This window comes from Coregonus lavaretus (genome assembly GCF_964263955.1).
Source record: "Coregonus lavaretus genome assembly, chromosome: 11".
NCBI lineage: Eukaryota > Metazoa > Chordata > Actinopteri > Salmoniformes > Salmonidae > Coregonus > Coregonus lavaretus.
The window spans coordinates 47,634,106-47,661,885 of NC_139998.1; the positions used below are offsets into that span (position 1 = coordinate 47,634,106).

The following is a 27,780-nucleotide window of genomic DNA, read 5'->3' on the forward strand; positions in this document are numbered from 1 at the left end:
ATGGCGAACTCCACGGCTTCCTATGACCAGCTGGTCTACCAGGTGGAAGCTCTCCGCCAGGAGAATTCCCATCTGCGGAGAGAGCTGGAGGACAACTCCAACCACCTGTCCAAGCTGGAGAACGAGACCACCGACATGAAGGTGAGAGAGGTTAGAGGGACGACCCCAGGGCTAAGAGAGAAATAAGAATAGGAGGATAAGATTAGAGTGTTGATTTGATGATTGGTTAGAAAGGTGGAATTTCAACCATTTCCATATTTCCTTGACCTCTTTGTTTGTTATGTTTGTTATTTCTCTGCATCTGGACTAAAGATTAAAAAATATATACAGTGAGGGAAAAAGGTTTTTGATCCCCTGCTGATTTTGTACGTTTGCCCACTGACAAAGAAATGATCAGTCTATAATTTTAATGGTAGGTTTATTTGAACAGTGAGAGACAGAATAACAACAAAAAAATCCAGAAAAACGCATGTCAAAAATGTTATAAATTGATTTGCATTTTAATGAGGGAAATAAGTATTTGACCCCCTCTCAATCAGAAAGATTTCTGGCTCCCAGGTGTCTTTTATACAGGTAATGAGCTGAGATTAGGAACACACTCTTAAAGGGAGTGCTCCTAATCTCAGCTTGTTACCTGTATAAAAGACACCTGTCCACAGAAGCAATCAATCAATCAGATTCCAAACTCTCCACCATGGCCAAGACCAAAGAGCTCTCCAAGGATGTCAGGGACAAGATTGTAGACCTACACAAGGCTGGAATGGGCTACAAGACCATCGCCAAGCAGCTTGGTGAGAAGGTGACAACAGTTGGTGCGATCATTCGCAAATGGAAGAAACACAAAAGAACTGTCAATCTCCCTCGGCCTGGGGCTCCATGCAAGATCTCACCTCGTGGAGTTGCAATGATCATGAGAACGGTGAGGAATCAGCCCAGAACTACACGGGAGGATCTTGTCAATGATCTCAAGGCAGCTGGGACCATAGTCACCAAGAAAACAAATTGGTAACACACTACGCCGTGAAGGACTGAAATCCTGCAACGCCCGCAAGGTCCCCCTGCTCAAGAAAGCACATATACAGGGCTGTCTGAAGTTTGCCAATGAACATCTGAATGACTCAGAGGAGAACTGGGTGAAAGTGTTGTGGTCAGATGAGACCAAAATCGAGCTCTTTGGCATCAACTCAACTCGCCGTGTTTGGAGGAGGAAGAATGCTGCCTATGACCCCAAGAACACCATCCCCACCGTCAAACATGGAGGTGGAAACATTATGCTTTCGGGTGTTTTTCTGCTAAGGGAACAGGACAACTTCACTGCATCAAAGGGACGATGGACGGGGCCTTGTACCGTCAAATCTTGGGTGAGAACCTCCTTCCCTCAGCCAGGGCATTGAAAATGGGTCGTGGATGGGTATTCCAGCATGACAATGACCCAAAACACACAGCCAAGGCAACAAAGGAGTGGCTCAAGAAGAAGCACATTAAGGTCCTGGAGTGGCCTAGCCAGTCTCCAGACCTTAATCCCATAGAAAATCTGTGGAGGGAGCTGAAGGTTCGAGTTGCCAAACGTCAGCCTAGAAACCTTAATGACTTGGAGAAGATCTGCAAAAAGGAGTGGTACAAAATCCCTCCTGAGATGTGTGCAAATCTGGTGGCCAACTACAAGAAACGTCTGACATCTGTGATTGCCAACAAGGGTTTTGCCACCAAGTACTAAGTCATGTTTTGCAGAGGGGTCAAATACTTATTTCCCTCATTAAAATGCAAATCCATTTATAACATTTTTGACATGCGTTTTTCTGGATTTTTTTGTTGTTATTCTGTCTCTCACTGTTCAAATAAACCTACCATTAAAATGATAGACTGATCATGTCTTTGTCAGTGGGCAAACGTACAAAATCAGCAGGGGATCAAATACTTTTTTCCCTCACTGTATATGAGGCACTCTCATCGACGGGGCTGTAGTGGAACAGGTTGAGAGCTTCAAGTTCCTTGGTGTCCACATCACCAACGTGATGGTCCAAACACACCAAGACAGTCGTGAAGAGGGCACAACAAAGCCTATTCCCCCTCAGGAGACTGAAAAGATTTGGCATGGGTCCTCAGATCCTAAAAAATTATACAGCTGCACCATCGAGAGCATCCTGACTGGTTGCATCACCGCCTGGTATGGCAACTGCTTGGCCTCCGACCGCAAGGCACTACAGAGGGTAGTGCGTACGGCCCAGTACATCACTGGGGCCAAGCTTCCTGCCATCCAGGACCTCTATATCAGGCGGTGTCAGAGGAAGGCCCTCAAAATTGTCAAAGACTCCAGCCACCCTAGTCATAGACTGTTCTCTCTGCTACCGCACGGCAAGCGGTACCGGAGTGCCAAGTCTAGGTCCAAAAGACTTCTCAACAGCTTCTACCCCCAAGCCATAAGACTCCTGAACAGCTAATCATGGCTACCCGGACTATTTCCACTGCCCCCCCACCCCATCCTTTTACGCTGCGGCTACTCTGTTAATTATTTATGCATAGTCACTTTAACTCTACCCACATGTACATATTACTTCAACTACCTCAACTAGCCGGTGCCCCCGCACATTGACTCTGCACCGGTACCCCCCTGTATATATAGCCTCCCTACTGTTATTATATTTTACTTCTGCTCTTTTTTTTCTCAACACTTTTTTTGTTGTTGTTTTATTTTTACTTTTTTTGTTAAAAATAAATGTACTGTTGGTTAAGGGCTGTAAGTAAGCATTTCACTGTAATGTCTGCACCTGTTGTATTCGGCGCATGTGGCCAATACAATTTGATTTGATTTGATTTGATTTGATTTGATATATGAAAGACACAGATGACAATGTGTTGCTTTGATGATAGCTCATAAAGATGGCAGCAATTGTCCTTTGTTTTTTAAAAGGACAATGTTTTCATTTTGGATTTTCTCTATGCCTACATCTGGGACTTTTCCCTCCATTTTGTCAAGCCGTGGCTAATAATATGATTTAAATACAGATAGGACATTTTCCCATTCAAAATCCACTCAGTTCTGCCTCAGATGTATAGAGTTCAGCCCCAATTCTGAAGGATGCTGTAGACTTCATGTAACTCCTTCGCAAGTGACCCGGTTTCTCTCCTGAGTGACTGAGTGACTGGGATCCATCCAGTTGTCCTCGTTACAGTAATGATGCCAGCAGGGATTGAGACAAGCTGCCGAGGAAGAAGGAAACCATTAGACCATATAGCCCGCTAAGACATTTTCTCATTATCGATTATTTTGAAATCCCGGCTTGTCTGACAGGATCTTTCTTCTTTGATATAGTCATTTTTTCTCTGTGGCTAAGCCTCTGCCTGGATTCCAGGAAATAATCTGCTTCAAATTTCTGTACACTCCTCCCTGTCACACCATGTGCAATTAGGCTTTACTGTTAGGTATCTGTCTGTTTATCAACGAAACACTTGGTTTTTATAGACATGCATCATAATAGGATATCTGTGTCAGGGTCTGTGGTGATATTGTAGCCTAGGTCACAGTTTTGTGCCAGGCTAGCATTAAACTTTGCCAGAATCACAGCCTGTGGGGAGTTTGGATTACTGGCAGAATTAAGGACCATTCCAAGAGGGGTGGAATCAGGGTTTCCAATGTGCTTTAGAGTGGCTTTAGCCTAAATGCTGTGTACTGTGGACTACCACTGAACTACTGGGTACCTGATTCTGAGAGGCATGAGCAGAAAGGGCAAAACACATATCATAATCTGGTTATTAAAAACGTCCAACTCGTCCTTCGTTCATAACTAATTATTTCAATCCGAATTGACGAAATGAACAACAAAACATACCAAAACGAAACAATTTCTCTATTCCAGCCAGCAACATCAATCATATAATAGTCTGGATAGGTCGCCATCTTTAAGATGTAATTGTAGGTGCTAACCCCAGTGCATGCTGGTCCGCCCTATCACTCCTCTGGCACACAGCTGGATTATCCCCAGCTAAAGCCTTTATATTCCTGAGGGCAGCTTGAGCTATCAGCAGACAACCAGGACGCTCTGTAAGGAGCTCACAAAGCCAGACACTGGTGGCAAATAGACCTAACCTTCCAAACCCAAAACAACCCCTTGGAGAACATTGATTTGAGGCTAGGATTTTACATTGATTTGGCTGTGATTTCCCTCTAGGAGGTCATCGTAATCCCAACAGGTTGTGACTCATTTTTGGTTTCACTGTGGCCACAACAACAATTTCATTTGACTGGGTTTCTGGTTGGACACAGATAGTGAATTGCTTTCTCCTCTCTAGGGGGTTCTGAAGGGGCTGCAAAGCAAACTGGAGCTGGAGGCTGGCACTTTGGCCTCCTCTGGGAGGACTGATGTGCTGGACCAGCTCAAAGGTATGTGTGCTGTAACCCTGTGCTTTTCTGTCTATTTTCTCACCTTTTAATGTTTGTTTAGACTGATATTGTACACAACTCATTAATTAATTCAATATCAGCTATTTCAATGGTTCATTTTTAGAAAATAAAATCATATTTATTTTTTCCAATATTAATGACATTTCTCTCTCAGAGTTGCACATGGACTTGACCAACTACTATGAGCTGAAGTACCAGCCGCAAAACCTGCGCGTCCTCCCAGAGAGTCTAGCCAGTCTGGCAGCTCAGTCGGGTGACATGGGCGATCGTCTGGCCTGCTTGCCTCCATCCTCCTCCAGAGCCAGGAGCCCCCTGCGGCCTTCATCCCGCCAGAGCACCTCTCTGTCTGGGGAGGGCACGGCTGTGCACCCTGGAGCCCTGGCAAAAGCCATGCTGGGAGACGGACGCGTCACGGCCCAGCATCTGGAAGATCTATACAAAGAGAGGTTAGCGCTTTGCCATCGTTCAATCAGATGTACAGTTGAAGTCGGAAGTTTACATACACTTAGGTTGGAGTCATTAAAACTCGTTTTTCAACCACTCCACACATTTCTTGTTAACAAACTATAGTTTTGGCAAGTCGGTTAGGACATCTACTTTGTGCATGACAAAAGTAATTTTTCCATCAATTGTTTACAGACAGATTATTTCACTTATAATTCACTGTATCACAATTCCAGTGGGTCAGAAGTTTACATACACTAAGTTGACTGTGCCTTTAAACAGCTTGGAAAATTCCAGAAAATGATGTCATGGCTTTAGAAGCTTCTGATAGGCTAATTGACATAATTTGAGTCAATTGGAGGTGTACCTGTGGATGTATTTCAAGGCCTACCTTCAAACTCAGTGCCTCTTTGCTTGACATCATGGGAAAATCAAAAGAAATCAGCCAAGACCTCAGAAAAAGTATTGTAGACCTCCACAAGTCTGGTTCATCCTTGGGAGCAATTTCCAAACGCCTGAAGGTACCACGTTCATCTGTACAAACAATAGTACGCAAGTATAAACACCATGGGACCACGCAGCTGTCATACCGCTCAGGAAGGAGATGCGTTCTGTCTACTAGAGATGAAGGTACTCTGGTGCGAAAAGTGCAAATCAATTCCAGAACAACAGCAAAGGACCTTGTGAAGATGCTGGAGGAAACATGTACAAAAGTATCTATATCCACAGTAAAAAGAGTCCTATATCGACATAACCTGAAAGGCCGCTCAGCAAGGAACAAGCCACTGCTCCAAAACCACCATAAAAAAGCCAGACTACGGTTTGCTAACTGCACATGGGGACAAAGATCGTACTTTTTGGAGAAATGTCCTCTGGTCTGATGAAAAAAATATATAACTGTTTGGCCATAATGACCATCGTTATGTTTGGAGGAAAAAGGGGGATGCTTGCAAGCCGAAGAACACCATCCCAACCGTGAAGCACAGGGGTGGCAGCATCATGCTGTGGGGCTGCTTTGCTGCAGGAGGGACTGGTGCACTTCACAAAATAGATGGCATCATGAGGAAGGAAAATTAGGTGGATATATTGAAGCAACATCTTAAGCCATCAGTCAGGAAGTTAAAGCTTGGTCGCAAATGGGTCTTCCAAATGAACAATGACCCCAAGCATACTTCCAAAGTTGTGGAAAAATGGCTTAATGACAACAAAGTCAAGGTATTGGAGTGGCCATCACAAAGCCTGACCTCAATCCTATAGAAAATGTGTGGGCAGAACTGAAAAAGCATGTGCGAGCAAGGAGGCCTACAAACCTGACTCAGTTACACCAGCTCTGTCAGGAGGAATGGGCCAAAATTCACCCAACTTATTGTGGGAAGCTTGTGGAAGGCTACCCAAAACATTTGACCCAAGTTAAACAATTTAAAGACAATGCTACGAAATACTAATTGAGTGTATGTAAACCTCTCACCCACTGGGAATGCGATGAATGAAATAAAAGCTGAAATAAATCATTCTCTCTACTATTATTCTGACATTTCACATTCTTAAAATAAAGTGGTGATCCTAACTGACCTAAAACAGGGACTTTTTACTAGGATTAAATGTCAGGAATTGTGAAAAACTGAGTTTAAATGTATTTGGCTAAGGTGTATGTAAAGTTCCGACTTCAACTGTATGTATTACTAGTAATACTAAATCAAACATCTTTAAAATACTACCTTAAAAATAATAATTCACTATAAATCACTAGACCCTTAAAAAAAAAGGTGAGGTACTATGAATCCCCAGTGATGTTGTGGTGGATGGTAGTCAATGTGTTAAATGTAGCTGTGTGTGTTCTAGGACGATGCTTCTAAGTGAGATAGACAAGGAGGTGCGGGAGCGTCGCTGGTACTACAGCCAGCTCCAGGGACTCTCTCAGCGGCTGAACCAACTGCCACGCATCGACACGGTGAGAGCACTTTAACGCCACTGAGTCTCCAGAACATTCTCTCCTGCACAGTGCTCAGACACAGTGGACTATAACAGACAGCAGTACAGTACACAGTATACTTGTACTCAGCACTCAGTTGCAGGAAATGTAGGCACTTTTTTTGGAAACTGTCGCCCCCTCTTATTTCATTGTGTGCTTGTTGGAAAATGCCTCTTTGGAAACAGTTTAGAGTATGAGTAGAGTAGAGTATTACTTTATTATTTAATGGACAGACAAAATGTTTTATTGCTTTCTTGTATGTTCATTGTCATGAAATCAACTCAATATTGTTTTAACAGGGGCACAGGCAAGAGTTAAACCACAGATAGAACAATGAGCCAGATATTTCACCGGATGTATAAATGTGAAGCATCCGCTTCATGTTTCCACTCACTACCAAATATGGTGATGAGAGGAAGCCCAGTGGCCGGCAGTGTGAGAAAATGGAGCGAGATGGATTTTGCAAATAAATGCTAGATTACACCAATAGGATCTCTCTAGCTTGTGCTTGGTTCTGTCCACCTCCTTGCTTGTTCTGCCCACTATGATTAATTTGCTCCCATTGGAAACGACAGGCTCTGGTCTATCTTGGGTTAGTTATAAAAAATATTTGGTTAAGCTTTTCGGCAGAGAAGCTAGCATCCATTTTGTTTCAGAATGCCCCAAAATGGAGGCTTGTGTTGTGTGGAAACTAAGCTATTTTTCCTTATCTTAACAGTTCTCCATACAGATTGACCTCATTCGTCAGCAGCTGGAGTTCGAGGCACAGCAGTTGCGTTCTGTCATGGAGGAACGATTCGGAACCAGCGATGAAATGGTCCAGAGGACACAGGTAAGGAGAGGGACTCTGCCACGTCTGTCTCTGTCATGGCAACACACACAGTAACATTTGGCAACTATTGTCAAAACGTTCAGTTACATTATTGCGTGTGGAACTTCTTTCTGAAACATGTTTTGAATGCAACACACACATTTTACATGAAAAAACACAGAAATTAAAACTGTGCTGTCAGAAGGTGTTGTACAATGTTTGTCGCGACACAAAATGGCTGTGGCGACTAAAGACTCTCTCTGTCTCCCCTCACAGATCCGTGTGGCTCGTCTGGAACAGCTGGAGAAAGAACTACAGGAGGCCCAGGAGTCCAGAGGCACCCAGGAGAAGAGCCTGTGTGAGGTGAGATAACACACTCACACATACACGCACACACACACACACACACACACACACACACTTGAAACTCAAGTAAAACATGGGGGCCTTGTATTGAATGTCCAACAGAGGCAGAACAGAGGAATTAGTTGGAAAGTGGAAACATAAGACTTCAATCACAGAGACTGTTGTGAACAATGAATAAGCACAGTGAGTACGGTTACATGCACATAATAATATGATTATTGTGAATAGTCCGATTAATATAATAGTTCAAATTAAACATTTACATGCTTTGCAAGAAGAACGATTTCCCTAATAATCCTGTTTACATGGACACATCTGAAATCAGGCTACGTGATGGGACTTTGATAAATGCAGAAAATCGGCAATCAAAATAAACGTTATACCACAGCAACCCTGTTATTTTTGTGAAGCCTATTTGATTCTGAGTTCGGACATATCAAGTTTTTATTTGAAAACTATTTCTAGATGCATACTTTTTCCTGAACTCACTTCACTCGCGCAAAAGAAGGAAGCTCGCGCTGCTCGTGCTGGCACATGCGCAGATCAAACACACAGCTGTAACTATGATTAGGTGTTAACTTGTCCTTATAATTTGAAAGATTGCTCAGAAAGCCAGGTGTTTTAATCGCTGTATGCTTACTTCGATTATGACCTTACGCTGATTAAGATAAGCAGAGTAAGGTTTTTACATGACTAATGCCATACTCAGCCTACTGCCATAATCAGTTTAATATAAAATTATTAGTGTGCATGTCAACATACTGTACTCAGAGATTGAGACAAGCAAGTGACAGTGACAGATAATCCTGTGTTCTGTTTTCACACAACAATTTTTTACTTTTTTACAATAATTTTAAAACATGAAAGATGACAAGGATTATTTTCACTCTGAGGTGATTTATTTATTTCCCATTGTCTGCCGCCTCAGCAGCTTTTGGTCAATTTAGATCATATTGTCAGTTTTCCTTGTCCTTTGGCTGGTTGAATATTTCCCTCACTACTTCCTCTCCTGCGTCTTGTCAGCACTGCGCTGAATGTTTTATAGGTGCTTTGAAATATTGAGGCTATGCGATCACTAGGTGGGGTGTACACAAACAGATGCAGTGGTACAACTCTGCCTGCAACACTGACACATGCTGAACATGTGTGACAGAATGTTTGATGTGCCTTCTAATGCATATTTACTGATTACACAGGCACACCACCATATTGGATTTACAATAAATATTAAATGCCTGGAAAACCACAAGCTACTCCAGGTAATTTAATATTGATGAGAAACACAGACGAGAATGTTGTTTTCATTTGAAAATGAACACTCAGTAACTGTGAATTTAACACCAGGTTTGGAAATGTTAAAATTAGTCCTGCTTTATATAGTCATAAGATATTCGTAATTTTACTTGAGGGGGTTCCACTTAGAGTTAATTAATTATGAACTACACTGAACAGAAATATAAATGCAACATGAAACATTTTGAAATATTTTACTGCGTTACAGTTCATATAAGGAAATCAGTCAATTGAAATAAATTCATTAAGCACTAATCTATGAATTTCACATGACTGGGAATACAGATATGCATCTGTTGGTCACAGATACCATTAAAGAAAGGTAAGGCGTGGATCAGAAAACCAGTCAGTATCTGGTGTGACCATTTGCATCATGCAGCGCGACACATCTCCTTCACATGGAGTTGATCAGGCTGTTGATTGTGGCCTGTGGAATGTTGTCCCACTCCTCTTCAATGGCTGTGCGAAGTTCCTGGATATTGGCAGGAACTGGAACACGCTGTCGTCCACGTAGATCCAGAGCCTGACAAACATGCTCAATGGGTGACATGTCTGGTGAGTATGCAGGCCATGGAAGAACTGGGACATTTTCAGCTTCCATGAAATGTGTATAGATCCTTGCGACATGGGGTCGTGCATTGTCATGCTGAAACATGGTGATGGCGGCGGATGAATGGCACGACACTGGGCCTAAAGATCTCGTCACAGTATCTCTGTGCATTCAAATTGCAATCAATAAAATGCAATTGTATTTGTTGTCCGTAGCTTATGCCTGCCCATACCATAACCCCAACACCACCATGGGGCACTCTGTTCACAACGTTGATATCAGGAAACCGCTCTCCCACACAACGCCATACACGTTGTCTGCCATCATCCTGGTACACTTAAAACCGGGATTCATCCTTGAAGAGCACACTTCTCCAGCTTGCCAGTGGCCATCGAAGGTGAGCATTTGCCCACTGAAGTCGGTTATGATGCCGAACTGCAGTCAGGTCAAGACCCTGGTGAGGACGACGAGCATGCAGATGAGCTTCCCTGAGACGGTTTCTGACAGTTTGTTCAGAAATTATTCGGTTGTGCAAACCCACAGTTTTATCAGCTTTCCGGGTGGCTCGTCTCAGACCATCCCGCAGGTGATGAAGCCGGATGTGGAGGTCCTGGGCTGGCGTGGTTACATGTGGTCTGCGGTTGTGAGGCCGGTTGGTCGCACTGCCAAATTCTCTAAAATGACGTTGGAGGCAGCTTATGGTAGAGAAATTAACATTCAATTATCAGGCAACAGTATAGTCAGCATGCCAATTGCACTCTCCCTCAAAACTTGAGACATCTGTGGCATTGTGTTGTGTGACATAACTGCACATTTTGGAGTGGCCTTTTATTGTCCCCAGCACAAGGTGCACCTGTGTAATGATAATTCTGTTTAATCAGCTTCTTGATATGCCACACCTGTCAGGCGGATGGATTACCTTGGCAAAGGATAAATGCTCACTAACAGGGATGTAAACAAATTTGTGGCCAATATTTGAGAGAAATAAGCTTTTGGTGCGTATGGAACATTTCTGGGATCTATTATTTCAGCTCATGAAACATGGGACCAACAATTTACATTTTTGTTCAGTATAGCTTGAATAAATCATTGTGGACAAATCGATTGAGGCCATTTGATAATTTTTCAGATTGAACTTGGGTAAACCTTTGGCCTAGAAAAGCAGAAATAAACAAAACAAAAAACAATTAGTCAAACAACATCTTGATTGGCCCACAGTAATAGTTTCTTAAAGCCAATTTATGCTTGATCTGAAAATGTGGTCGGAGGCTCCGTATGGAGGGTGTGATGCAATTGTGGGGCCTCCGTAGGCACGCAGAGGCCAAATTGAGCTCCGTACCGCATTTCCATGCTTCCCAAATGTTGTAACAATGCGGAGGGCTCCGTATAAAGCCACATTGACATCAATGGTTGACGGTAGATGGGGGCGGGAGGGCCTGTATAAACACAAACTCACTTCCTTAACAACTTCCTTCACAACAGCTCTGCTCAACAGCTCTGCACTGCTCCGCAAAGCGCAATAATTATGAATGCCCTGACTTCTATAGAGGCCGTATCACTGTAAATGCTGCACGGCCAATGCAGACGGCGGATTGACCATGCAGTGCCTTTAAGTCAGCTGATCATTATGCAGTACAAGCCTAAAATGTGTTATAATTACCTGTTCTGAGTAGAATATTTCAATTAGTAGGCTATTTACTGTATATAATATTGACGTCGTCCTGTGGTTTCCATTTGGGATAGATTCTTATAAGGAGAGTGCACTGTAACTATGTGCAGAAGTACGTCATACAGTAGGATCTATAATACTGTAGGTTGTGGAATGTTGTGTTATCCTGTAATATACTGTAAATCCACTTTTCTCTCTCTCTCTCTCTCTCTCTCTCTCTCTCTCTCTCTCTATCCCCACCTCTCTCTCTATCATAGCTGCCGTGCTGCTATGCAGAATGCGGGCTTTGCCCCTCTTTAGCTCGGCTCCGATTGGCCGCTCCTCCTAAAGAGTATAGCGTTGCTTTGGCACTGCAAGCTTGGCACAGCAGGAGTGGGTGTTTCGGTTGAGTGGGTCTCAGACCGGCCCGTCTAGGTGTCTGTGTATCTGTCCTCTGGGCTCTGTAGGAGAATAGCAATGAGTTCTCTAGTACCAGGATGCAGGAAGAATGAGAATGAACAGGGGCAACAATAGACACATTGTACCATGTTTTTCTGGGCTATTGTCAACCATCTTGCATCACACAGCAGGTTCCTATGCAATCCAGTGTAAGCATTTGATGATTTATTTAAACTGCGTGGCTACGACAATGAATGGGGTAAAAGCCACGGCGGATTCAATCCATCAAAACACCGACACATTTAGCATGTTTATCTTGTTATCGGCGAGATCACACTTTATTGCTTACAACATGATGGAGCTATTCAGACAAGTATATGTCTAAAAGCCCTCCGCCTTTGTCTGAAAGCTAGTCTTCGGTGTGATCAGGCACAGGCCTGGTTACCATGGTGATGGACTGGGGGAATGAAAGAGTTGATAGATGACTCTGAAGATTTGCGATGGAGCCAATCGGTTTGTTGAATCCAAATGGAGTGTGTCTGTATGCTGGGAGTGTGCAGTTGATACCTTATGAGAAAAGACATGAATGTCTGTCTGCAGGGCCAAGATTAAGATGCAGGAGGTGAAATTAAATGTATTGATATCTGTTAGTTGTCTATTGACAATAACATATCACTCTGGTGTTCACTTCAGGAGATACTGATGCTGACTACTAAATACTTTTTATGTTTGGACAGCAAATGTAGGTACATTGTTTTTCCCAATGATCTACCAATGCCAGAGGCTGGATACATTTGTTATTTATTTAGGCCCACTTATCGGGTATAATTATATTTGGGATATTAACAAATATTATGGTAAAATAAATGTTCATAATCTTTCCATTCAGATGTAATTCAGTCTGTTAAACCCAATAAATATAACTCACTCCAATTTGTATACATACAGTATTGAATATAATTATGGAATATAATTTATCTACAAAGACATTAGTCTATTTTAAAAACTCTATTCTATTTTAAATAATCTATAGGATTGTAATTTAGACATTTAGACTGCAATTAATAACAGAATACATTATCTCAAGGGCACTTGGAGGTCAGTCTTGATTGTGAAGCCTGTATTGAAATTTGTTTTGGATGATATTAAATCAATACTTTGACTCCAAGTAGCATTTTTCATCCTATCTTCTTTTTAAGTTGTGAGCCAAGATTGTTTCAGCACTTTTATTTCCATGACTGATCAAAACTCATTTTCTCATGCTCTCTCGTCTCTCTGCAGAAGACATATAGTGAGCAATATGCTTGGAAAATTGCAATAGAATCGCAGTATAGAATCGCAATACATATACAATTGTGAAAGTCGCAATACATATCGTATCGGCAGCTAAGTATTGTGATAATATCATATTGTGAGGCCATCCCCAGCCCTAATAGAAAGGTAAAAAGCAAACAGCCTGCAATTGACTTTTATGCTACAAAATGAAAAATTATTCATGTCAGTTACTTGACCCTTATTGACATGAAGCAGTTTGAAACCATGTCATTTACGAACCCTCTCTTTCTTTGCAGATCTCAAGCTGTGAAAAGCTGCCTATTCCCGAAACTGAAAATGCGTTGTCTGCTTCTGCTCTGGATGCACACAGAGATGGAAGCAGAGTAAGGCCATCATAACATCTTTAGTAATGATGAATTGAGTTTGCATTAGTGGCTCTGCATTATTTAGATGACTATTTGTGTAAGTGGACAATACTCAGATCCCATGGAGCCATGTGTAGTGAAAGTAGATCTTACATGGTTATGATAATATTGAACCACCATTTTGCGACTGGGTATTTCGATGGTTTTACATAATATGCAAGTTATGCATATAATGTTATGATATCAAATATCCTCTTCAGGTCATTGCTATAAAATATTGAGGCATCTCTCAGTCGACTTACCTGCCAAAATAAAGGTAAATAAATGAATGAATGAAATACATACTCACCACGGCCATTGTGTATTTAATCTGGATTAGGTGGAGGTGGTGTTCTGGCTGCTCTCCATGCTGGCCAACCGGGACAGGGAGGAGATGTCCCGCACTCTGCTGGCCATGTCTAGCTCCCAAGACAGCTGCATCGCCATGCGCAAGTCCGGCTGCGTCCCCCTGCTGGTGCAGATCCTGCACGACGGCTCAGGGGGTGCCGGAGAGTCGGCCGGGAGTGTAGCATGCAGCCGGGAAGCCCAGTCCAGAGCCAGCGCTGCCCTGCACAACATAGTGTACTCCCAGCCCGACGAGGGCCAGGCCCAGCGGGAGATGAGGGTGCTGCACGTGCTGGAGCAGATCCGCTCACACTGTGACAGCGGCTGGGACTGGATAGAGAGCCACGTGCGGACGCCCTCCCCCGGAGGTACTACAATCACAGGTTAGTAGAGGAGGATTATTTTAGGAGATTCATGCGATCGCTATAGCAGACAGTGGATTATATAGTGATGTGAGAGTAATTCAAGATGTACTTGTCCGTGTTCCATGTTGTGTTCAGACATCCCTGAGCCAGTGGAGCCCCAGATCTGCCAGGCCATGTGTGCTGTCATGAAGCTCTCCTTCGAGGAGGAGTACCGAAGAGCCATGAATGAACTAGGTTAGTGAACAACACGTCAGTGGGAAATATACACAGACGATAAAGCATAACCATAAAGAAAAATATTATATGTGAATGAATCAATTGTTCAGTTTGTGATGTGCATGGCTGGTGTTTCTGTTTAGGGGGGTTGCAGGTAGTTGCAGAGGTGATGCACTTGGACCAGGAGCTGTACGGCATGCAGAACGATCCCATCAATATGGCGCTTCGACGCTACGCGGGAATGGCACTGACAAACCTTACTTTCGGAGATGTCGTAAACAAGGTATCAATCGAAAAGCATCGAATCACTGAGAGGGATACATATTTATCTGATTTGTAAGGATATTTTTCAATAAAGATAAATGACTTATGTCTGACCTGTCTTTTATACAGGCCACTCTCTGCACAAAGAAAAGCTGCCTGCAGGCCATTGTCGCCCAACTTGCATCTGATAGTGAGGAACTACATCAGGTACGATGTTGTTACTACTATACTAACTACTTCCAGAGTGTATTAATTCTGTCACCATTTCAGGATCACTAGACATGACTATTTTTAGTTTCAGTGGTTCAAATACATTTTTCCAGTACCACATGGCTGAAGAGGTCATGTCTATTGCTCCCTCACAGGTAGTGTCGAGCATTCTGAGAAATCTGTCATGGCGTGCAGACATCAACAGCAAGAGGGTCCTTAGAGACGTAGGGAGTGTAACAGGATTGATAACCTGTGCTCTTCAAGCTACAAAGGTAAGATCACACCTAGATTATGTGATCGATGCAAGTTGGCAATTGTAACCAAAGCAATTATCGAAGGAAATAATTGCAAAATATAATAAATAAAAATATACAGTACCAGTCAGAAGTTTAGACACACCTACTCATTCAAGGTTTTATCTTTATTTAGACTATTGTCTACATTGTAGAATAATAGTGAAGACATCAAAACTATGAAATAACACATATGGAATCATGTAGTAACCAAAAAAGTGTTAAACAAATCAACATATATTTTATATTTGAGATTCTTCGAAGTAGCCACCCTTTGCTTTGATGACAGCTTTGCACACTCTTGGCATTCTCTCATACAGCTTCATGAGGTAGTCACCTGGAATGCATTTAAATTAACAGGTGTGCCTTGTTAAAAGTTAATTTGTGACATTTCTTTCCTTCGTAATGTGTTTGAGCCAATCAGTTGTGTTGTGACACGGTAGGGGTGGTATACAGAAGATAGCCCTGTTTGATAAAAGACCAAGTCCATATTATGGCAAGAACAGCTCAAATAAACAAAGAGAAACGACAGTCCATCATTACTTTAAGACATGAAGGTCAGTCAATACGGAACATTTCAAGAACTTTGAAAGTTTCTTCAAGTGCAGTCGCAAAAACCATCAAGCGCTATGATGAAACTGGCTCTCATGAGGACCGCCACAGGAAAGGAAGACCCAGAGTTACCTCTGCTGCAGAGGACAAGTTCATTAGAATAACTGCACCTCAGATTGCAGCCCAAATAAATGCTTCACAGAGTTCAAGTAACAGACACATCTCAACATCAACTGTTCAGAGGAAACTGCGTGAGTTAGGCCTTCATGGTCGAATTGCTGCAAAGCAACCACTACTAAAGGACACCAATAAGAACAAAAGACTTGCTTGGGCCAAGAAACACAAGCAATGGAGATTAGACCGGTGGAAATATGTCCTTTGGTCTGATGAGACCAAATGTGAGATTTTTGGTTCCAACTGCCGTGTCTTGGTGAGAGCAGAGTAGGTGAACGGATGATCTCCGCATGTGTGGTTCCCACCATGAAGCATGGAGGAGGAGGTGTGATGGTGTGGGGGTGCTTTGCTGGTGACACTGTCTGTGATTTAATTAGAATTCAAGGCACACTTAACCAGCATGGCTACCACAGCATTCTGCAGCAATACGCCATCCCATCTGGTTTGCGCTTAGTGGGACTATCATTTGTTTTTCAACAGGACAATGACCCAAAACACACTTCCAGGCTGTGTAAGGGCTATTTGACCAAGAAGGAGATGATGGAGTGCTGCATCAGATGACCTGGCCTCCACAATCACCTGACCTCAACCCAATTGAGATGGGTTGGACCGCAGAGTGAAGGAAAAGCAGCCAACAAGTGCTCAGCATATGTGGGAACTCCTTCAAGACTGTTGGAAATGCATTCCAGGTGAAGCTGGTTGAGAGAATGCCAAGAGTGTGCAAAGCTGTCATCAAGGCAAAGGGTGGCTACTTTGAAGAATCTCAAATATAAAATATATTTGATGTCTTCACTCTTATTCTACAATGTAGAAAATAGTAAAAATTAAGAAAAACTCTTGAATGAGTAGGTGTGTCCAAACTTTTGACTGGTACTGTATACAGTGGTGTGAAAAAGTGTTTACTCCCTTCCTGATTTTGTTATTTGTTTGCATGTTTGTCACACTTAAATGTTTCAGATCATCAAACAAATTTAAATATTAGTCAAAGATAACACAAGTAAACACAAAATGCAGTTTTGAAATGAAGGTTGTTATTATTAAGGGAAAACAAAATCGAAACCTACATGGCCCTGTGTGAAAAAGTGTTTGCCCCCCTGTTATAACACAACTCAACTGTGGTTTATCACACCTTAGTTCAATTCCTCTAGCCACACCCAGGCCTGATTACTGCCACACCTGTTCTCAATCAAGGAATCACTTAAATAGGACCTGCCAGACAAAGTGAAGTAGACCAAAATATCCTCAAAAGCTAGACATCATGCCGAGATCCAAAGAAATTCAGGAACAAATTGGAAAGAAAGTAGTTGAGATCCATCAGTCTGGAAAAGGTTATAAAGCCATTTCTAAAGCTTTGGGACTCCAGAGAACCACAGTGAGAGCCATTATCCACAAATGGCGAAAACATGGAACAGTGGTGAACCTTCCCAGGAGTGGCCGGCCGACCAAAATTACCCCAAGAGCGCAGCGACGACTCATCCAAGAGGTCACAAAAGACCCCACAACAACATCCAAAGAGCTGCAGGCCTCACTTGCCTCAGTTAAGGTCGGTGTTCATGACTCCACCATAAGAAAGAGACTGGGCAAAAATGGCCTGCATGGCAGAGTTCCAAGACGAAAACCACTGCTGAGTAAAAATAACATTAAGGCTCGTCTCATTTTTGCCAGAAAACATCTTGATGATCCCCAAGACCTTTGGGAAAATACTCTGTGGACTGACGAGACAAAAGTTGAACTTTTTGGAAGGTGTGTGTCCCATTACATCTGGCGTAAAAGTAACACCGCATTTCAGAAAAAGAACATCATACCAACAGTAAAATATGGTGGTGGTAGTGTGATGGTCTGGGCCTGTTTTGCTGCTTCAGGACCTGGAAGACTTGCTGTGATAAATGGAACCATGAATTCCGCTGTCTACCAAAAAATCCTGAAGGAGAATGTCCGGCCATCTGTTTGTGACCTCAAGCTGAAGCGAACTTGGGTTCTGCAGCAGGACAATGATCCAAAACACACCAGCAAGTCCACTTCTGAATGGCTGAAGAAAAACAAAATGAAGACTTTGGAGTGGCCTAGTCAAAGTCCTGACCTGAATCCTATTGAGATGCTGTGGCATAATGTCACGATCGTCGTAGGGAATAGACCAAGGCGCAGCGTGATGAACGAACATGTTTAACTTTATTATCTTTAGTGATAATAGAACAGCAATAAACAAAACAACAAACGACTCGTAACGTCCTAGGTATCATAGACCAACACGGAACAAGAACCCACAAACACAAAGGGAAAACAGACAGCTGACACTCGTTGCCTCTGATTGGGAGTCACTCTAGCCAACATAGAAATAAACACAACTAGAACTACCAACATAGAAATCTAACACATAGAATGAACACACCCTGGCTCAACATATAGAGTCCCAGAGCCAGGGTGTGACAGTACCCCCCCCCTAAAGGCGCGGACTGCGACCGCGCCTCAACTAGAGCAAAACAGGGGAGGGCTGGGTGGGCATACCTCCTCGGCGGCGGTTCTGGCTCCGGCCTTGCCCACCACCCTCCAATAAACCCCCCATAGCGCCCCAGGTCCGGTCTGGCCCCGCTGGCTGGAGCTGAACTGGACGTAGCAGGAGCGGTTAGCTTCAGCTCCGTTGTGGAGCAGTTGACCGGTACCTGATTAGGCACCGGTGACCCAGGCACGGGTTGTGCCGGACTGACGACGCGCACCCCTGGCTTGGTGCGTGGAGCAGCAACGGGCCGGACCGGGCTGACGATGCGCACCCCTGGCTTGGTGCGTGGAGCCGGAACGGGCCTCACCGGACTGACGACTCGCACCCCTGGCTTGGTGCGTGGAGCAGCAACGGGCCGGACCGGGCTGACGATGCGCACCCCTGGCTTGGTGCGTGGAGCCGGAACGGGCTTTACCGGGCTGACGACTCGCACCCCTGGCTTGGTGCGTGGAGCAGCCACGGGCTTTACCAGGCTGACGACTCGCACCCCTGGCTTGGTGCGAGTAGCAGGAACGGGCTGGACCAGGCTGACGACTCGCACCCCTGGCTTGGTGCGAGTAGCAGGAACGTTCTGGACCAGGCTGACGACTCGCACCCCTGGCTTGGTGCGAGTGGCAGGAACAGGCCGGGCCGGGCTGGCGACGCGCACCGTAGGCTTGGTGCGAGTGGCAGGAACAGGCCGGGCCGGGCTGGCGACGCACACCGTAGGCTTGGTGCGAGTGGCAGGAACAGGCCGGGCCGGGCTGGCGACGCGCACCGTAGATTTGGTGCGAGTGGCAGGAACAGGCCGGGCCGGGCTGGCGATGCGCACCGTAGGCCTGGTGCGAGGGGCAGGAACAGGCCGGGCCGGGCTGGCGACGCGCACCGTAGATTTGGTGCGAGTGGCAGGAACAGGCCGGGCCGGGCTGGCGACGCGCACCGTAGGCTTGGTGCGAGTAGCAGGAACAGGCCGGACCGGGCTGGTGACGCACACCGTAGGCTTGGTGCGTGGAGCAGGGACAGGCCGGACTGGGCTGGCGACGCACACCGTAGGCTTGGTGCGAGGAGCAGGGACAGGCCGGACCGGACTGGCGACGCACACCGTAGGCTTGGTGCGAGGAGCAGGGACAGGCCGGACCGGACTGGCGACGCACACCGTAGGCTTGGTGCGTGGAGCAGGGACAGGCCGAACCGGGCTGTGGAGACGGATAGGAGACCTGGAGTGAAGAGCGGCCACAACCCGTCCTGGCTGAATGCCTACCCTCACACACTCTGTGTGAGGCATCCGCACAGGACGTACAGGGCTGTGTACCCGTACTGGCATAACAGCACGTGACACTGGAGCAGGATATCCGGGACCGCGGAGAGGCATTGGAGACCACGAGCGTTGAGCCGGCACACTCCGTCCTGGCTGCATACCCACCTTCGCACGACATGTGCGGGGTGCTCGCACAGGACGTACAGGACTATGCCGGACCACTCGTGGCACAGTACGCCGCTCCGCATACCGCGGAACCTGCCCCGTCCCATGCTGCCATGCCTGAGTACGGGAAGTTGGTTCCGCTCTCCATCCAGGCTCCGCCAACCTGCCTTCTGGCCCCCCAAACCCGGTGGCCTCCTCTCCAAATCGCCCTGTGGCAGCCTCCTGCTGCCCAGCCGCCCATGCCGTGTGCCCCCCCCTAAAAATGTTTTGTGGTTGCCTCTCGTCCGTCCGACGATGACACTGCTGACGCCGCTGCTCCTCTCTCGCCAGGGCCTTAATCCTAGCCCATGGTCCTTTTCCCCCGAGCATGTCCTCCCAGGACCATACTTTGCCCACCTGGGCCATCGCCAACCTCTCCATCTCCTTTCCCGGCGCTTCCTCCCATGTCCAGTCTGCCTGCTCCTGGACACGCTGCTTGGTCCTTGTATGGTGGGTTCTTCTGTCACGATCGTCGTAGGGAATAGACCAAGGCGCAGCGTGATGAACGAACATGTTTAACTTTATTATCTTTAGTGATAATAGAACAGCAATAAACAAAACAACAAACGACTCGTAACGTCCTAGGTATCATAGACCAACACGGAACAAGAACCCACAAACACAAAGGGAAAACAGACAGTTTAAATATGGCTCCCAATCAGAGACAACCAACGACAGCTGACACTCGTTGCCTCTGATTGGGAGTCACTCTAGCCAACATAGAAATAAACACAACTAGAACTACCAACATAGAAATCTAACACATAGAATGAACACACCCTGGCTCAACATATAGAGTCCCAGAGCCAGGGTGTGACACATAACCTTAAAAAGGCAGTTCATGCTCGAAAACCCTCCAATGTGGCTGAATTACAACAATTCTGCAAAGATGAGTGGGCCAAAATTCCTCCACAGCGCTGTAAAAGACTCATTGCAAGTTATCGCGAACACTTTGTTGTTTCTGCTAAGGGTGGCCCAACCAGTTATTAGGTTGTAGGGGGCAATCACTTTTTCACACAGGGCCATGTGGGTTTGGATTTTGTTTTCCCTTAATAATAACAACCTTCATTTCAAAACTGCATTTTGTGTTTACTTGTGTTATCTTTGACTAATATTTAAATTTGTTTGATGATCTGAAACATTTAAGTGTGACAAACATAGAAACAAATAAGAAATCAGGAAGGGGGCAAACACTTTTTCACACCACTGTGTATATATATCTCTAACGCAATGTTAATGCAAAATCCCATTTTAGGAATCCACCTTGAAGAGCCTCCTCAGCGCTCTGTGGAACCTGTCAGCACACAGTCCTGAGAACAAGTTAGCCATTTGCTCAGTAGATGGGGCTCTGGGCTTCTTGGTCAGCACCCTCACCTACAGATGTCAGACCAACTCACTGGCAATCATTGAGAGTGGAGGTGGCATCCTGCGTAATGTGTCCAGTCTTGTGGCCACACGGGACGATTACAGGTATTTCCTTGAATGGAATTCTATATCAATGCAACTGTTCAATGATTATTGCCATCAATTTCCACACATTTCATTCTAACATGCTTGTATACTTAGTATGTTCCCCTTCTTTCAACACAGGCAAATCCTCAGAGACCACAACTGCCTCCAAACGTTGCTACAGCACCTGCGCTCTCACAGCCTTACCATTGTGAGCAATGCTTGTGGGACCCTCTGGAATCTCTCTGCCCGCAGTCCCAAGGACCAGGAACTACTGTGGGACCTCGGGGCAGTCAGCATGCTGCGCAACCTCATCCACTCCAAGCACAAAATGATAGCCATGGGAAGTGCCGCAGCTCTACGGAACCTGCTCACGAACCGGCCCCTCAAGTATAAGGATGCCGCGGTCATATCCCCTGGTTCCTGCATGCCCTCGCTCTACATGAGGAAGCAGAAAGCACTAGAGGCTGAGCTAGATGCAAAGCATCTGGCGGAGACCTTTGATTCCATTGAAAAACAAAGCAGCGCCAAGCATCCAAGCATCAACAAGCCACTGCGGCACATCGAGAGCCTGGCAAAGGATTACGCATCTGACTCGGGCTGCTTTGACGACGATGAGGCCCCTAATGTCTCAAGTAGTCTGGACACAGGCAGTTTCTCCATGCTCTCCATGTTCTTGAGCAATTCCAACTTTCTTCAAAACCAGCCTCGCAAGAAGGACAGTGAACCGGAGAGAGATGTGGAGCGACCACAGACAGAGGATAAGAAGCCAGCGCCTCCAGAACATGAGGTGTCTGTTGCAGCAGAAAAACTAGCAAAAAAGATCACCAACACTGTGGCCAAGATTGATAAGCTTGTGGAGGACATTACCATGCATACATCTTCGGAGGACAGCTTTAGCCTTAGCTCAGAGGACCATTTTGCAGACCTGCCCTATGGATCAAATGAACTCCATGAGGCCCGGGCCAAGTCATGCTCCCCCTGTCGCCTCTCTGATACCAGCAGCTTTGCACACAGAGAACGTCTGAACAGAGCCCATGCTCTCTTACGTCTCAAAACCACCCATGCAAGTTTGTCCACTGACAGTCTGAACAGTGGCAGCACCAGTGATGGCTATTGTGGTAGCAAGGACCAGATTAGGCCCTCAGCGAGACGTCCTAACAAGCTTGATCTTAAGGTGGCTTATCAAGAATACCTTGACGTCGGAACTCATGTCCTCAATGAGACAAGTCAGATCGATGTACCAGAGAGAGATTCTGTGGACAACAAAGAAGTGAATTTGCCTGAACTTAATAGCACAGAAACAGAGAAGAGTCAAGAGCTGCCCCCGCAAACACCAGCTAGTGCATCAACTAAACTCTCTTCTGATGTCAGCATGACTTCCATAAAGCTGTCCCCTTCCTACCAACATGTCCCTCTAATTCAAAGTGTCGCTAAGTTTGGTGTTGCAAAGACTGCCATCAATGTGCAGGCAGCTCAAGCAATGAGGAGACAAGCCTGGGTCCCAACTGTGATGACTGGAGGGAGTTTAACCAAGTTTTCTCCAATGAGCTCTGCTAGAAGTCCAACCATTGGACCAATGGAGACACTGCAGAAGTATTCAGTGGAGAACACACCAATCTGTTTCTCCCGTTGCAGTTCCCTGTCCTCCCTCTCCTCTGGTGATGAAGCTCTTGACGGGCAGAGTCAAAGTGAAAATGAGTTGGAGAGTGACTCATCACTTGAGATCATTGAAGTGGAAGATGGGGATCTGGTAAAGAGGGAAGAGGAGAATGAGACCCTGGAGGATCTTAGTGATAGCCAACTGCTAGTCACTGATTCAAAAACCTGTCAGAGCATTGGGTCTGATCCTATTGAAATTCCCTGCCCCACCAAACGTGAAAAGGTGTTCCTGAGGGGTGTATCACCAGGCATACCTGAGGACAGATCACCTTCAAGTTCGTCAGAGAACTACATCCATGAGACCCCACTTGTGATGAGTCGTTGCAGCTCTGTCAGCTCACTGGGTAGCTTTGAATCTCACTCAATTGCCAGCTCCATACTAAGTGATCCATGCAGCGAAATGATCAGTGGGACCATAAGTCCAAGTGATCTTCCTGACAGTCCAGGGCAAACCATGCCCCCCAGTCGAAGCAAAACCCCATGCTTTGCTGAATCAAATGGTCCAGAAACCCAAAATGCCGGGACAGCAGGGCAGTGGGAAAGCAGCTTGCGCAAGTTCATGGACATTGCAGACTTTAAGGAAAGGTTCAACCTGCCTCCAGATTTAGACACAATGATCTACTTTACAGTGGAAAAGCCGACAGAGAACTTTTCATGCGCCTCTAGCTTGAGTGCTCTACCTCTTCATGAGCACTTCATTCAGAAGGATGTTGAATTGAAATTGACCCCCTTACTCCAGCAAAAGGACAACAATCCAACATTCCCACTGGCTCATGGAAAGAGAGATGACAATGAGCATCCTTCCTTTATGGACCAAGGGGAAAGATATAGTGAGGGTAATTCAGATGATGATATAGAAATTCTCAAAGAATGCATCAATTCAGCAATGCCCTCCAAGTTCAGGAAAGTAAGGCCCTCCCTGATCTCCACCTTACCCACCCATGTTCTAAACTCCCAAACCAGAAAACCTATACCTGTTTATATGATGGTTCCTAACAATGCCAATCAAATGTGCTCAGGGAGAAGGATTGTAATGCAACAAAAGGACTTATATCTTGATGATTCCTCATACACTGATTCTGCTGAGGGCACTCCTGTCAACTTTTCCAGCACGACATCGTTAAGTGACGAAACACTTCAGTACCCAGTGAGGGACAAGGGGGCAAAAGATTGGAGGGTAACAAATATGAACAAACAGGAATTGTTGGATCAAGAGGCAAAGAGAATTGAAGACCTTCGGGTTTTCTCACACTTCCACAAGCCCACTAAAATGACTAGTCAGCCTGACATACCAGTCAATCAAATGAACAGGTCAATCAAACATGTCATTCCCACTCAAAGAGTACTGATGCAGAGCAAAGAGGTGGCTGATAGAGTGGCCAACCAGAGACACCGTGACCAACCACCCAATCAACAAAGACAAAAGCAGGGACAGGTCCTGACAAGGAAACTGGATCTACCTATCATAAAGCCGAACACGGAGGGGAACCAAAAACAGAGAGCACTTCAGGGGAATAAGTCTTTTCGGTCCATCCGCCATCCTACAGAGGAAGCCATTTACTGCTTATACAATGAACAGACAGACAAAGAGGAGGGAGTGATAAAAAGGGCAGGGAGAAATCAGATGAGAGAGTCCAGCAGGAACACTCTCTCCCGAAGTATGACTAATATTGGTCGGATTGACAATTCCCAGACAAGACCCAAAGGTTTTAATAGGATCAAGCACAAACTAATAATGGACGAAACACCCCAATGTTACTCTCTTAGTGGATCTCTTAGCTCTTTGATTGATGCAGAATTTGAGGAACACCAATCAAAAGCCCAGCAAATATGGGTGAAAAACAAACACAACAAGATATCTAACCAGGTCGAACAAAAAAGACCAATGCACATCCACAATCAGTATGAGGAACAAAGCTCACCAAGCTCAGTCAGTATGGATTCAGAGGATGATCTTCTGCAAAAATGCATAACATCTGCAATGCCCAAGCAGAGGAAGAAGCTTTCTGCAAGAAAGAAAGCAGAGAAGAAGCAGAAACAAAGAAATGAAATGCAGAAAGTGTCCAGTGGATGGAACAATGAACAAGACTTTGACAGTGAGGACATGGCTTCTGATAAAGACTCAGACCTCAACAGTGTTGAATGGAGAGCAATACAAGAAGGAGCTAATTCTGTTGTCACACGGTTACAAGCATCAAAATCTCAAGAACCGTCCTCTGAAGAGACTGAATCTGTCCTCTCTTTTATGTCTGGATCCAGTTTTACTCCTAAAGAAAAGAAGATATTTAAGGACAAAAAAGCTAACAAACCTCTGGACTTTAACCAACGGAAGCCAGTTCCAAATCTGCCAGTGGTCTTCAGAGGTAGAACAGTGACATACACCCCTAAGAAAGAGACAAATCTCTCACAAATACCGCCTCCTAATAAAATGTTACCCAAGACAGATGCTCCAAAGAATCCAAACCTTGCTCAACAGAGGTCAAGGAGTCTCCACCGTTTGGGACAACCCCATGACTCCACACAGTGGTGTTTGCCGAAAAGAAGCTCAACCCCACCTCCGAGGATACCAAAGAGCTCATCGTCTGGATCATCTCAAAGCTCTACTCCATCGAAACAGTCACCGAAGAAAATAACCTTCCCCTCACAAACGAGTCAATCTGTTTCCAAAAAAGTTACCACACCAGCAAGTAGTCCACCTGAAAGGAAGGGACGTTCCACTGTTCCTTCAAATCCGAGCCCAAAATCTCCAGCACACAAAACACAGAAGTCACCCGTCCGAATACCCTTCATGCAGAATACAGCAAGACAGTCCAGAACTCTATCACCATTGGTAACCAACCAACCCACAAGTATCAACAGGCAAAACAGTCAGGTGGCAGGAAAAATAATACCTCCAGCCAATCGTTTTGACTTAGTTCGCATGACATCTGTCCATTCAAGCAGCAGCGAGTCTGACCGCAATGGGTTCCTGAGGCAATTGACCTTCATCAAGGAATCAAAGACTATGATGAGACGTGTCGGTTCATCCCCACGCTCTGTTCCTACCTCGCAGCATGCATCGCCAAGAAAAGCAATCCCCGGTGCTCCTGCAGTATTCCTCTGCTCATCTCGATGCCAAGAGCTAAAGCCAGTTGCTCAGGGACCAAGGAGGATGCAAGGAAGGGGGCCAGGGCAAAGGCAAGAGCCAAGGCAGGGGCTTCAAATGCAGACTGTGACTCTGTCCAGAGCCTGCTCTAGTGACCGAGACCTCTCAACCAGGCGTCCAGCCAGGAGAACCAGCTCAGAGAGTCCCTGCAGGGTGCCTCAGAGGAACGTCTCTGCAACCAAGCAGCAGGAAAGAGACACCATCAAGCGCCATTCCTCATCGCCCAGCATAAACATACTGAGCAGAGTAACGAGCCGCTCCTCCCTCCGCTCCTCGTCCTCCGACTCAAGTGGGCGAGCCAAGAGTGAGGACGATACAAAGAAGAAGCAGCAGAGAACTGGATCACGCCTAAATGACGGAGTCACCTGGAGGAGGATTCGGGAAGAGGATGTGCCTCAAATCTTGAAGAGCACTCTGCCATCTACTGCATTGCCTCTGTTGCCTGTTCCTGAAGGGCCAAAACCAAAACCACCAGCACTGCCAGGGAAACTGCCGACCATATTACTTAAGTCAAGAAAGACGAGCGACGCCACAGTCCAAACTGAGGATTTCTCGTCCAACAAGACCAACTCAAGCACCTCTCCAACTGTTGAGACAGCTCCAGTCATCTCAGAGGAGGCAGCAAGACTAGCCCTCCTTAGAAAGATCAGCATTGGCTCCGGCCAAGATGGAGGCTCTGATGGATCCCTAAAGAACTACAGCACAGCCTCTGCTGGAAACTCACACTCTGTGGAAACTCACACAGGCGGCGTCGGCCATTTCCGTCAGAGCTCCCCCAGCAAGGCGGTTAGGGTCACCCCATTCAACTACATACCTAGCCCCATGGCTTGCTGCCTGCAAGATGCACAGAGCCAAGAAACAACAATCAATGAGAAGTCATGTGAAAAATCTGAAGCGTAGTAGCTACTACGTAGTACCGTATGTACTTCTATACATTTGAGATAAGAAAAATCCTACTGTGTTCCTGATTGAAACTAACACTCAGGTGGATTAGTTGTGTGTATCAATCCTTTTACCTCGGGTATTGAACCTTCTTTTTCCTCACTGCATCAGAAATGTGTCTTCAACAAAGAACACCTGTCATGTCAAATCATCTGATCCCACATGCCATTCATACAAGTTGGATGTATGCATAAGACAAGACTTCAATGGATAGAATAACACTATCCTTTAGAAAGGAGTTACGGGGAGTAGCCTAATCTCATACAAAATGACATTTTTGTACTTTTTGTATTTGTATATAAACCATTGCCTGTTAGAAAAGTAGTGTAGACATGACAACATACAAAAAAAGACAGTTGTCTGTGGATTTCAAGACATACTGTACCATCATCAAAATGAAGGAAGAACCATTAATTAAAAACAATATGCAAATTATTGAGTGAAAACCCAGCTGGAAGACTGTGTTTTTGAAAAGGTACTACTATGCCTCCAAACTAATTTGAAAAAGACTGTTGAAATACATCAAAATAAGGACATAATCTCATTTATAGTATTTCTTATGTACTCACATGTTACTGCTTCGCCTTCACCACACGACTCACTACTGAGGATATAACACTGTTAGCCTTCACTTTTGAACCACTGCAGGAATTATTATTGC

The 27,780-nt window shown here is 45.3% G+C and overlaps 1 protein-coding gene across 1 annotated transcript; it reads left to right on the forward strand.

Annotated features, from left to right (window-relative positions):
- On the forward strand, positions 1-27,077 carry LOC311137374 (adenomatous polyposis coli protein 2-like; the record flags this gene model as incomplete). The annotated part of the gene is made up of 14 exons (XM_084171822.1): positions 1-141; positions 4,291-4,381; positions 4,557-4,848; positions 6,689-6,797; positions 7,537-7,650; positions 7,906-7,992; positions 13,457-13,543; positions 13,905-14,292; positions 14,410-14,508; positions 14,634-14,773; positions 14,884-14,961; positions 15,120-15,236; positions 21,177-21,391; positions 21,512-27,077. 14 exons carry the CDS (start codon positions 1-3, stop codon positions 27,075-27,077), a joined length of 7,524 nt encoding a protein of 2,507 aa, XP_084027948.1.
- Between the last annotated feature and the right edge of the window lie 703 nt (positions 27,078-27,780).